At 50.0% G+C, this 13,140-nt stretch overlaps 1 protein-coding gene across 1 annotated transcript in view; it reads left to right on the top strand.

Annotated features, from left to right (window-relative positions):
* Nucleotides 1-2,057: 2,057 nt before the first annotated feature.
* OTULINL (OTU deubiquitinase with linear linkage specificity like) overlaps nt 2,058-13,140 on the top strand; it is a 31,390-nt gene continuing 20,307 nt past the window's right edge. The window contains exon 1 of the mRNA XM_027074397.2: nt 2,058-2,544. Coding sequence (XP_026930198.2) covers nt 2,073-2,544 — 472 coding nt within the window. The 5' untranslated portion in view covers nt 2,058-2,072. The remainder of the gene's footprint in view (nt 2,545-13,140) is intronic.

Genomic DNA, 13,140 nt, shown 5'->3' with positions numbered 1-13,140 from the left:
TCAACAGAGCCCGGTGTGGGGCTCAAACCCATGAACCGCAAGATCATGACCTGAGCCGAAACCAAGAGTCAGACCCTCAAACCGACTGAGCCACCCAGACGCCCTTAAAAAGAAGAAAATTCTGGCATATGCTACAACATGGCTGAATCGCCAAGACATTATTATGCTAAGTGACATAAGCCAGTCACAAAAAGACAAATACTGTGTGATTCCACTTATATGAGGTAGCTAGTGTGGTCACATTCAGAAAGTAGTCAAAGACAGAGAGTAGAATGATGTTTGCTAGGGGGTGGGGATGAAGGAGGAGGAAGAATGGGGAGTTATGGTTTAATATTTGTGGGGCGTTTTCATTTTGTTTTGTTAAGACACGTAGTAAATCACACATGGGTAGACCAGAAAGCCAAAATCTCTATGTGTAGTCACATCCTTTATTTGGCTAATATGTATATGGTGTTTATTATGGGCCAAGCATTACTCTAACGGAATTGGACATATTTAATCACTTCATGCCCAAAACAACCTCATGGGGAAGGTACTCCCAGAAGCCCCATTTTATAGGTGAGGAAACTGAGACACCGAAATGTTCAATAATTGTACAAGACCATGTGGCTAGTACACAGGCAAGCCAGGCAGTCTGGCTCCAACGTCTAGGTCTGTAAGTACAGTACCATTTTAAGAGGCCTCCCGCTCAGCTTTTGGAGTAACAATGAACATTACAGCAAACCACAAAATCCTGACCGTGAATTATTTGAAAGGATTTTGGCTGAGTCCGAACAGCTGTGTTCATAAATATTATCTCGTGGGAGGAGGGCAAGGTTACTGGCTAATTTGTTTTGTGGTTAAAGGACTTCAGTAAATTTTATTTTATTATGCCACAAGAAATTAGTTCTGGTATTTTCAGCTTCTAGAATAGACAATTTTACTCATCACTGCTTATAACCTTGTTTAGGTTGTAATTAGGCACAGCAATTTTAAGCCATTTACTTTGTATGAGTAACATGGCTCAGTACACGCAAGTCATGGTTAATGGCTGCAGAAAACTAGCCCTCTAAGTTAAAATTTGGTTTGGATAAAAGGTTGTTTTTTTTTTTTTTTTTTTTAAACATGCAGCAGAGTTTGGGAACATTTTTATTATCTTTTGTGAATCATGGGTTGCAGAATGATGGGGTGGTTGAGAGATCAGACCTTGGTTCAACCTCTGCATTAGCATTTACTGAGCCTCAGTTTTCTCATCTGCAAACCGGAGGTAGTAACCTACCGCATGGGCAAGTGTGAGGATTAAGTGAAATAATATGTACAATAATACATAAAAGGATTATCCAAGTGCCTGGCCTGATGTCAGCTGTCAGTAAATGCCTCGCATTATATTAACTCCTGTTGCTCTTAGAATTTTGCCAGAATTCCCAAAGACCTGTGATCCTTTGCCCTGAGATTCACAAAAGGGGAAAGTGATTCAATTCTTTGACATTGACCTAAGTATACTGGAGCCACCGAAGATTCCAGTGTTTTCCACGTCTTTCTTTAGTTACGGAGTTTGTTTCAAAAGGTGCCAAAACATGCCACACGCCAACCTGTTTCTGTCTGGAATTGTGTATATTGGAGAAAAAGGAAGTGTGCATCAGGACTTCCATTTTCTTCCCTTTTCTTCCGAGAAAGGGTCCCTCTGAATAGAAAACCAGGGGCAAAAGAACCTTGTTGTGAGCGCCTTTTTATTGTTGAGCTGTTTATTTTTTTCTTTTTGATAACCCACTTTATCAGAAGATTAATCTTGTCATTAACGCACATATTCCGGCTACTAAGGTACACTGTGACTTCTGAGTAAGCATAACCGTTCTGCTGACCTAGGGGAAAATAAAGATTTTTTTAAAAATGTGCCCTAAGTAGTGGAAGAGGCCCTGGGCCGACAGCAACATCTGGATTCCAGTCTGGCCCTCCCATGGCCGTGACCCATCAGCGGGCTCTTGTCTCGGCCAGGGATGGCAATCCTTCTGCACCTTCGCCGTGGAGAGGGAAAAGGCACCTGTCCCTCTCCCCCATCATCCCACGCACCACGTTTCTTTGATTCCCACTCAATGGGCTTTCGGTGTAAAGTGCCAGGGAGGTCGCGGGATCCGTCCAGGTGGAAACCCCAGGACGTCTCCGGAGGAGCAGCGCCGGGAACCCAGGAGCGGCTTCCACGCTGCGCGCACAGCGCCAGGAGCCCGAAGCTGCCGACGGTAGACCCCGTCTGTGCGCGGAGGCCCCGCCCATCTCCGCCCGAGAGCCCGCCCACCTCCGCCGCGGCCTCCCATTGGCGGCCCCGCGCGTCCGTCGGCCCCCGGGCTCCCCCGGGCGGGAGCGCCGACCGCGGTCCCCACCCCGCGCCTCTCGAGCCAGCCAGCCGCGGGGAAGCGATCCCCGGCGCCGGCGGGCGGCCGCGGCGTCTGACTGACCGACGGAGGAGGCTCCGCGCCCGTCCGCAGCGCGCGGCCGGCATGGCGGCGCCGAGAAGCCCCCCGCGGGTGCGGGCGCGGGAGCGGGAGGGTCCTCGCGCCCCAACGGCAGGTGGGCGCCGGGCCGGGGGCGGGGAGGGGGCCCGCGGGCAGTCCCCCTGCGCGCTCAGGGTTGGAAGGTCCGGGGCGCCGCCCCAGGGCAGGGGGCTGCAGCCTCAAAACACCCCCGGCAGCGTTGGGGCTGCCGTCGGGGACGGGGGTCGCGTCGCGTCTGAATGGGAACGCGCCCTCGGGAGGGAGGCAGATCTGTTTGGGTCGAGGCCGCGAGCGACCTGCCGAGGCAGGGAGGGCAGGTTCCTGGGAGGAGGGAGCCCTTCTGGTGGGCCGGAACGGGGTGGGGGTTCAGGCAGCGGCCGGGGTCGGGCTCTGCCGCCGAGGAGGGGCAGCGTCCCCTTCTAGGTGTCCCCTCTGAGAACTTGATTGTTGTCGGGGTGGCGGGGGAAGTTGACGCGTTTCGCGCTTTGGTGGCGGAGGATGTGGCCCACACCTTCGCAGCAGTCGAGACTTGCTGAACAGCAGAGAAAAGCTGGCTGTTGAACAAAAATGTCACCAAGGACAGGAGCAGCAGCACAGAACGGCCCAGGTCGCGCGCGCAAGTCTGGTCGCGGAGGTGGGGGCGCAGTCCCTGTGGCTGGGCGTCTCTGCTCTCTGCGTTGGTAGCTGGGGTAGGAGTGAAGGGTGTTTTCCTTCCCCCGCTTCAGCTGTGCCCTCCAGGTCCCGCTCCGAGGAGGATGAACGTGGCTGCTTCTCAGTTATGAGCACGTTCCCGTTCCGTGTTTGTCTGGTGGCCCCCGCAGGGGCGGGTGTGAACCTGCCGGCGATTTGGGGGAGCGTGCCGATTCACAAGCGCCGAGTTTGGGCTGCAGATACGGCAGCGTTTATGGGAAGTTGGCAGGTGCCAGTACTGGTTATTGACTGGGGTTCTTGGTCCCAGCAGGAGCTTTTGATTCACACAGCAAGCTGTTGGGTGTGGTGGAAACAGTGCTGTTCTGGGAGTCTGGACATGAGTTCTAGACCTCATTCTGCCCAGGACTGTGTGCCTGGAAGCCACAGCCACTCTGGACTTCTACCTCCTCATGTTGGGGTAGCTGATCCATAAGGCCCCTCCCAGTCTAGAATTCTGTAATTGACTTACCTCCCAGCCTCAAAAGTTTGGAAATTGAACTCCCTTTCAACCTTTCTGCACCCTGAATGATAATCGAATTAGGCAAATATTTCCTGTGGGTGTATTCATTTGAACTTTTCATGATGTGATTTTTTTCCTCCCTTTCTCTTTGCCTTACTTTGGGAGAGAAAGCAAAGCTGGAAATGGGGGTAGGGCTCAGCAGGAGAAAGTTGGTTTGGGAGGCAGAAAGGTGCCTGCTCTGGACTTAACCTAACAATCAGGAATTTTTCCTTCCAATGCATCAAGTTCAAGGTGTGCCAGCACTGGGAACTCAGAATTCTTTCCTCAGCTCCAGCCTGTGGGGACTGTAGTTCCTGTGCACAGTGCAAGAATGTGATTCAAGGATCAGGTTATGGAAAACTTTTTTTTCCCCTCCAAAACATAACCACATAACCGCTGAGGACTTGGGAGCATAGTTTCCCTTCTTTACCAGTCATGTTTGGAGGTGAAAATGTTTTCGAGTCCCTTGCCAAAGCTAGGATGGGAGTGAGTTATTTTTACCTACCCCTCTTTTCGTAAGAGAGAGACCCAGATTCACTTCTGAAATCATAGCAAATGCTAACAAGTAACACTTGACAATAAAAACTAAATGGACAGCAACCGAAGGAAACCCACAGAACGGGTAGGGGTGGAAAGCATTTTTTGGTAGACAGTTTTACTGTTTCTTTTTCATTGGGTATTGAGACTCATGCACTGAACATCTGTGCACCGTATTATCGGAAAGACACTGTCGGAATTGGAATACTAGACAGGGAAGTGGCGCCCAAGATGATTTGGTGCAATGCCCTGAGGCCCCAAGAAGACCTGGGAGGAAACAGGAAGCAGGGGTGACCCGCCCACTGTAGGAGAAGCTCAAAATCCTTAGCATACCTTTGGCAGTCTGGTGTTTGAAGCGGGGATGTGTGCCCCACGTTTTTCCTGGCTCCTTGTGCCTCTGGCCAGCCTCAGGGTGATTAACTGTTGTGGTTCTTCACAGAAAAGCCTGCAAGTTTTCAACCAGGCCCTCAGGAGCTGCAGGACCCTGTGGTGGTCCCTAGGCGCTCGCCTGGGGTGACAGGAATGCCCAGTGTGGAATGGGGGACCCATCGGCCATGTGCCCTCGTTCCAGCTACACAGAGCGCAGCTCTGCCCCCCCGCCCCCGCCTTTCTTGTTTATATGCTGTTCTGAGTAAGATTTTGTTTGCGAAAAAGTCTAATGCTAAACAGAAATTTTAGAAGTAATGGTAATGGCCAATATTTTTGAATTTTGTTGTTATCTTTATTACATGTAAAGAGCTTAGGACGATGCATGGCCTGTAGTAAGCACTGCAAGGTTAGCTTACTCAAGGGTTATTATTATCACTATCTTATGCCATGACGTAGTTGTTATTTTTATCCCTATTTTACTGAAACCAAGTGACGTGCAAACTTATACCAGATTTCCCACTTCCCACCTAGACTTTTCTGTTTACAAGATGTGTTCCTCAATACCATGGAATACATTATTCCAAAGCCATTCAAGGATAACTTTACGTACAAAGCAGATGTTTCTGATCCGCTGAATGCTGTCTTTGCCTCATTCCCTTGGACAGTCATAGGTACCACACTCGGTAGACCCGTGAGTCTGCCTGGTGAGCACGTCTGTGTTTAAAGGGAGAGGGGGCAGGTCAGAACAGCTAAGGACCAGGCGGCTAGTCCCTGGCGAGAAGAGTTATGAGGATCGGGGTAGGGGGGGGGTGCGTGCACATTCCCTCCTCAACGCAGACTGCGGAGGGTGCTAGGAATTGTGATCTTATTCTAGAGCCGGTGCCTTCCAAGCCTCTGCTCTCAAGGACTTGAACCACGAGCAGAGGGGGTGCTGGCAGTGGCCAGTGGGTGCCCAGGAGGAGATGAGGTCCTTTGTGTGCTAGTTGTAACCTTAAAGAGAACTATTTCCCTAGGTTGGAGGCTTAGGAACAAAACCAAACAAGACCCAAATGCTGCAATTTAAAACATACACAACAGAACGCCTAAAACCAAATGGTCCGTGGTTGGTATTTTTTTTGCCAGCCTGTTTGCCCCACTTTTATACTTTTGCATTTCCGTGAAATGGATTAAGTGCCAAGTAAAATGTAAATGTTGGTACCAAGCGTCTTAGCTTAGTAGAAATCTTCGATTGGCACAGTTACGCATTTGAAAATGACCTTTCACACTCTCAACAATAGCCAAATTATGGAAAGAGCCTAAATGTCCATCAACGGATGAATGGATAAAGAAATTGTGGTTTATATACACAATGGAGTACTACGTGGCAATGAGAAAGAACGAAATATGGCCCTTTGTAGCAACGTGGATGGAACTGGAGAGTGTGATGCTAAGTGAAATAAGCCATACAGAGAAAGACAGATACCATATGTTTTCACTCTTATGTGGATCCTGAGAAACTTAACTGAAACCCATGGAGGAGGGGAAGGAAAAAAAAAAAAAAGAGGTTAGAGTGGGAGAGAGCCAAAGCATAAGAGACTGTTAAAAACTGAGAACAAACTGAGGGTTGATGGGGGGTGGGAGGGAGGGGAGGGTGGGTGATGGGTATTGAGGAGGGCACCTTTTGGGATGAGCACTGGGTGTTGTATGGAAACCAATTTGACAATAAATTTCATATATTGAAAAAAAAAAAAGAATGAAAATGACCTTTCATCTGGCTCCCCGGAGTGGGTGGGCGCCTATGGCACCCCGTGTCGTCCTCGCCAGGGGAACAGTAGGCATTTGAGTTCTCTTTATGGTGCTGGCCATGGAGACACTGCCCATGGATAGTCTTATGTAATCTTTACAGCCACCAGTCTGACGCTCGGAACGGTTACGGAATTTGCTCAAAGTTTCCAGCTAAGAAGCGGTGGCCAGGATTCCAGCCCTGGCAGCGTGGCTCCACCCACAACCGATTCTTAAGCCTCCACCTCTTCTGCTTCCTGAAGCTCGGCTCAGGCTTATACCTGAGAGCGCTCTAGTCTCCAGCTTACATTTCAGCTGTTGGCCATTCAAGCTGGGTTCCCATTTTACACCTTTCTTGTTGCTACACATAACTCACAGGTCTGGGGTACAGAAGTGAGATTATGACAGGGTCATCATGATCGAGCTGAAACTTGCAACATACGTGGTTGCTGCTTTGTAGCTATTAAAGCCCCTTCACCATCTTGAGCAGAGCGAGTTGGTTATTGGGCTGGTGTATTTGACCTTTGGCTCCGGTCCACTTGATCTTTTGGCAAATATTCAGTTACTTAAAACAACCGTTCTCAGAACTGAGGTGGCACACGCATTTACTGATGTGTAATTCACTTAATGCAAGAACATGAGATGTTATTTCACAATAAATCACCAGAGAAGAGTGTTTTGTTTATGCACTCGTTTTGCCAGTAATCTCTTGTTCTAGCCCATCTATACCCCCATTTTTCTACTTTCTCATTTAATTGGAACCAGAAGAGACAGGTGGCATCATGTTTAAAATAAGAGGAGGTGTTATGTTCATTTCTAGGAGACTAAGGACTATTCTCTGTTAGTACTGTTGCTGGGATTCTCAAGTAATAAACAAAAATCTCCGAAACTGTAGCACGTAAAGTGCCATGCTCGATAAATCTCTGAATTAAGAATTTAATAGTAAGCCTTTTGTTGTTGATATAACTATGTATCTATGACTTTGAGTCTATGTGGAATTGTGGATGATAGATACAGAGTAATTTAAAATACCGTATTAGCTCTCTCTCTGCTTTCCCTGTAACTGGCTTTTATGAGTATTAGGGTTAGTCTTCTGGCACAGGGAATAATAATGTAATTGAAAATTGGTTTCTCAAGAGATCCCCATCTCCCTCCCCCAATTCAGAGAGAAGTGGGATCTGATTCAAAGTCAAGGGTTAACTGTCAAAAAGAGAGAAGCATACTGCCCTCTCTTGTTCCCATTACAGTGGACACGAGCCCGCCACTTTCTCTCCAGGCACGGGACAGCCTCAGTGGGTACAAATGGGATGGAGGTGGAGAGGGGACATGGTGGTGGGAGCTCCTCGGGCAGTGGTCTTTGAAAACTTGCATCTCTAAGTCAGGGCAGAGAGTTCCCGGAGGCTTTGGTCCCCCAAGTTTAGGAGAAGTGAACTAAATTCCTTCTTTCTGGAAAAGAGGGGATTGTTCCCTAAGTCGTAGAATAACACCTGGTACAATGTGGGCATAGTCGTGCACCTGGGACAGGAAGACCTCATCTTTCTCCTGAGGTCTCTAGAGTGGCAGGAAAACTGAGGACTCTGTGTCTTCCAAGTCCTGTGTCCCAGGTCATTAGGACAGGTAGAAATCTTGGAGGAAGCAGGACGGCTGATAGGAAAGGGGAAGTGGGAGAGATGGGGAGCCAGTGCTGGCACGGACTTGATGTAATCAGGCGCCATCTAGATATAAAGGGCTGGATGGCACTGATGCCAGCCTTTTGTCATTTTCCTGGGCATTTTAAAAATGAACTTGGAGTTCAACTGTTTGTAGCTAAGGATGAGGTTGGCCCCTTACCTCGAAAAGCCATTGTAGCCAATGGAATTATCACTAGAAGCATCGGGTCCCTCAGTTTTGCACCTGAAGCAGCGTAAGACTCGGGTATGTCGATCCTTCTCCTGCAATCTAAGGTAGAGAGAAAAATCACTCAAACCGAGAGAGTTTATGAGATCAGTCTCACCCACGATGTCTCCATTTTGTTTTTTAAATATTTGTTAAACTCACTTTTGTTAAGCCCAGCTGACAGTTGGGATAGAGGGCTGGTACGGCAAATGCTCGTTGACCTGTGCTGTCTTGTTCTTCTCGCTTGACTGTTCCAGTGTATTCTCCCATTTATGCCTCATTGATTCATTCATTCAAAATGTGGAGCCGGTAACCTGTGAAGGTACAGCTCTCCTTTTCCCTCCCTCCCAGTTTCCTTCTCAGCCTTCCTTTAAAAAAAAAATATTCTTGCCATTTTTTTTTAGAAACTGGTCACCTCCGGGGAAACGCTGGTGTGAGAGTCTGTAGAATCGAGCATGGCTTCTAAGGGTTGGAGTAGTTGCCGATTTGTCAGAGTCTCGTGTAACTTCTGTACCTACAGGGCATCTTTCCCATGGTGCAGGTTTTGAGTAATGTGTTTTTTTTTTTTTAAGGTTTATTTGTGTTAGAGAGTGTGCGAGCGGGGGAGGGGCAGAGGGGGGAGGGACGGGGGTCCGAAGCAGACTCCGTGCTTACAGCCCAGAGCCCAACGCGGAGCTCAAACTCACAGAACCGTGAGATCATGACCTGAGCCGAAGTCAGACGCTCAACCGACTGAGCTACCCAGGCGCCCTGTTTTGAGTGATGCTGTTAGTTGAACCTCACTTGCTTCACAACTACTTAAAATCCTGTGCCTTGTGCCCCAACGTGACTGTTCCTCCAACATAACCCTGAAACAAGTTAACATGAAGGGCCCTGTGGTGGATGACGGGAAATGGCAGTTAATGGCCTGGCCTCCCTATGCTTGTTCACAGGGGAGGAAACTGAGGTGGACCAGACCATGGCTTCCTGACTCCCTGGTGCCTGTTCGTTCCACTGTCCTCAAGCCATCCCACTAGGTGACCGCTTCACATTCTCATTTCCTGCTTCGTATTTACATGAGTGTAATTAAGGGAACAGAAAACACACTGGTGGCTCACTGTTTCTGACATACGTGTTCCAAGTGGACCACCAAGACAGAGGCCATTAGTTAGGATTAGGTATAGTGGGATAACGGAACGACCCCAAATAAGTGAGTCAAGTTTATTCTTCTCGTGTCACCGCTCGAAGGTGGCCCCCTCTTCCAGGGCCAGAAATGGGCTCCACGTTGCCAGGGGCCCAGCTCCTCCGGGCCATTTCCACGGTGCATGGCTTCCATGACTAGCTACTTCGTGGTCCAAGACGGCCGCCGAACGCCAGTCACCACACTTACATTCCAGCTGGTGGAGAGGGAGGAGGACAAGGAGTACGCTCCCCTCCGCAGAGCCTTCCGAAAACTGCACGTAATGCTTCTTAGAATCCACTCACACAGCTACACCCCGCACCTGGGGAGGAGGAAGTGTGGCCTTTATTCAAGTAGCCATGTAGCCGGCTCAAAGTCAGGATTTTATTTCTACGGAGGAAGAGAGAACAGATACTGAGGGAAGCTCTCAGTGCCTGTTGTGGAGACGCATGGACTGGATCCTGATTACCTGAAATCCTTTTCCTTATTCAACAAATATTTATTAGCCGTCTGCCCGGTGCCTAGGCACCAAGAAAGCAGGGAGAAAACAGACACAATCCCCGTCCTTAAGACGTTTACCTACGTGGGGAGGCAGACACTGATCAAACACAGACACGGTTGTGTAAACCGTGCTAAGTGCCGCGAAGGCAAGAGACGCCGTGTGCTGAGAGAGAGAGTAACGGGGACTTGAGCAAGCCCGGGGGGAGGGAAAGGGTCAGAGGCTTTGCCACAGGAAGTGACATTGGAGCTGACAGCTGGAGAAAGAAAGAGTCGAGGGGAGGGTGTTACAGGCAGAAGATAGCAGGGGCGAAGGCAGGCGGGAGGCAGAGAGGGCTCTCACGGAGGAACTCACAGCCCGTCCTCTTGAGCAAGCGGCAGAGGGGACAGAATGGGGAAGAATCAGGGTCAGACCGCATGGGGCCCCAGAGGAAGGGTGACCGCCGTGGCGTGCCTGCCACAGGGATGTCCTGGGATGTGGAACTTTCAGTGCTAAAACTCGGAGAGTCCCAGGCAGGCCGGGATGCATTGGTCACCCTTGCTGGAGGCCACATTAATGGTCGGGTTCCTTTCATTTTAATTTCAGCACCGTCTCTCTTTCCATAGGTGTAGCTCAGCCATGGAAAAACAACTGACTAGTAAAACTAGCCCCTCCTGTTGGCTGAAAGCAAAGAGGCACAAAACACAAGCAACATGTCTTTTTTTTTTCAGTGTTTACTTATTTATGTATTTTGGGAGAGGGAGAGCACGCGCAAGTAGGAGAGGGGCTGAGAGGAGAGAGAGAAGCCCAAGCAGGCTCCACACCATCAGCACAGAGCCCACTGCGGGGCTCAAACTCATGAACCTCGAGATCGTGGCCTGAGCCAAGGGTCGGACGCTCAACTGACTACGCCACCCAGGTGCCACATAACACAGGCAACACTTCTTGGGACCAGTGAGACTCTGTCTGGCATGATTTCTCCAAACGGAAATTTTGGAAATTAACCAGCATGTGATAATATATGACTTGAGAAGACAGAGACGGCCAAGGATGGAGGAGGCCCCTACTCCCCAGCGGGTTTCTCAGCGCTGGCAACACATCGGAATCACCTGGGAACTTGACAAAAGATGGGGGCCTGGGCCTCAGCCCAGTACATCAGGAAATGCACAGGTGGACCCGGGGCAAGGGAGATCCTCCAACTCGTCCCAGTGCCCCTGAGACTTGGGCGTGTGTGCAGATTGCTGGGGACCTCGCAGAATACCGATGATGCCGCCCGCGGATCTGTATTCCTAAGTGCCCCGGGCGGCAGGGATGTTGCTGGTCCGGAGGCTCTGATGAGTTTGTTTCGAAGGTCTGTTCTCTGGAGAGCAGACCTAAAGGGCCACGTAAAGGTGGAGGGGGCGGTGAAAGGAGAGAGGAAGGAAGACCTGGGGAGGAGAGAGGGGCTCTGCTTTGTGCCTCCGTCCGGGGTGCGCCCACCTCCACTTCTCAGTCCCTAGGGTTTGTGAGTTACATGGTGTGGCTGGTTCCTGGTTCCAGAACTGGTGCCCCATGACTTTTGGCTAGGATGGGGCGAGGGGTGAGGCACGATTACCTCTCTCACACCTCATTTACAGGCTTTTCCAGCTCACTTCATGGGATTCAGTCTTTCCTACAAGTAAGAAAAGCCAAAATAATAAGGGGAGGAGGCAGCGAAGGAGGAAGAGGGAGAAAGGAGAAGGAGAAAAGGGAGAGGAAGAAGAAAAGCCAGATTTTTAAATAGGAGCTGACACACCCATTGCATGTAAAAAAGCAAGAAAAACCAAGCAAACAAACAAAAAACACCACTGGCTAAGGAGTGGAAAATGGCTTTGGGAAGGGAAGCCAATTAGAAGGATTAGTAACCACTAGCAACAGAGCCCAAATGGTTCTGATTAATGGAAAAATCACCTCCGGGCAAAAGTGAAGGGTGACTTGTCTGAGTGTACCCATAGTTCTCTCCTGGTCACATTTCGTAAATGATTGGGAGATGAAAGGTCTAAGAGTGAGGGCGCCTGGGTGGCTCAGTCCGTTCCACTCAGGTCATGACCTCAGGGCTCCTGAGTCCAAGCCCCTTATTGGGCTCTGTGCTGACAGCTCGGAGCCCGGAGCCTGCTTTGGATTCGGTCTCCCTCTCTGTCTGCTCCTCCCCGACTTGTGCACTGCCCCTCTCTCTCTCTCTCTCTCTCTCTCTCTCTCTCTCTCTCTCACTCTTCCTCTCTCTCTCTCTCCCTCTCTCTCTCTCTCTCTCTCTCTCTCTCTTTCAAATATAAATAAACCTTAAAAAAATTATAAAGGTCTAAGAGTTGAGAGTGCACCACCAAAGCCCTGGCGGGTTGAGGCAGTGAACCAGATCCAGGAACATGAACTTGCGTGGGGTTACGTGTCTGCTCCTCGTCTAAAAAGCATGGAGCCAGCACATGTGATCACCCCCTTGCTTCCCTTCCCGGGACCTGGCTGAACTGAAAGGTGGACACAGGAGTCAGAGATTTTTAAAATGTTAGCTCAGGAGGCACCTCGGTGGCTCAGTTGGTTAAGTGCCCGACTTCGGCTCAGGCCGTGATCTCATGGTTCATGGGTTCGAGCCCCACATCAGGCTCTGTACTGACAGCTCGGAGCCTGGAGCCTGCTTTGGAGTCTATGTCTCCCTCTCTGCCCCTCCCCTGCTCACACTCCATCTCTCTCTCTCTCTCTCAAAAAAATAAACATTAAAAACACAATCTTTTTTTTTTAAATGTCAGCTCAGTGATAAAACCCACAAGTTCCACTTGTGTGGCCAGATGGGCTTGCTAGCCATGCCTGAGCTGAGCTCACACCTAAAAGGTCAGGCCCGAGGCCCTCTCTGGAGGGTGGAGGAGGGGCTGAGCTGAGCAGTATCTCCCAACCTGCCATCAGGCGTGGTGCTTGGGAAGGAGTCAGTCAGGCGAGTGAAGGCTGGGGGCAGAGGGCGGAGCCAGGGCTCCTGGAAAGCACTTCCAGCTGGAAATCTGAAGGACGGTGGGATAAAAGTGCAGATCCCTGCCTCCCCCTTCGAAGGCTGGGGACACTTACTCCAGCAACGGGGCTTTTAGTTGATGGCAGGCTACTTGTGAGTGGAGGGCTTTTTGTTTCTCAGCTGTACAAAACTGACCGATACAATCTCAGGCTGGATGCATTACTTGGAGTGTATCGTCTAGAACAGGGTTCGGCAAAGCACAGTCCATGGGCTGAATCTGGTTCCGCTCTGTTTTTATATGGCCTGTGAGCTAAGAATGGTTTTGACTTTTTTTTTTTTAATGGTCAGAAA

This window comes from Acinonyx jubatus, chromosome A1, assembly GCF_027475565.1.
Source record: "Acinonyx jubatus isolate Ajub_Pintada_27869175 chromosome A1, VMU_Ajub_asm_v1.0, whole genome shotgun sequence".
Taxonomy (NCBI): domain Eukaryota; kingdom Metazoa; phylum Chordata; class Mammalia; order Carnivora; family Felidae; genus Acinonyx; species Acinonyx jubatus.
This window is presented reverse-complemented; position numbering and strand designations above follow the sequence as displayed.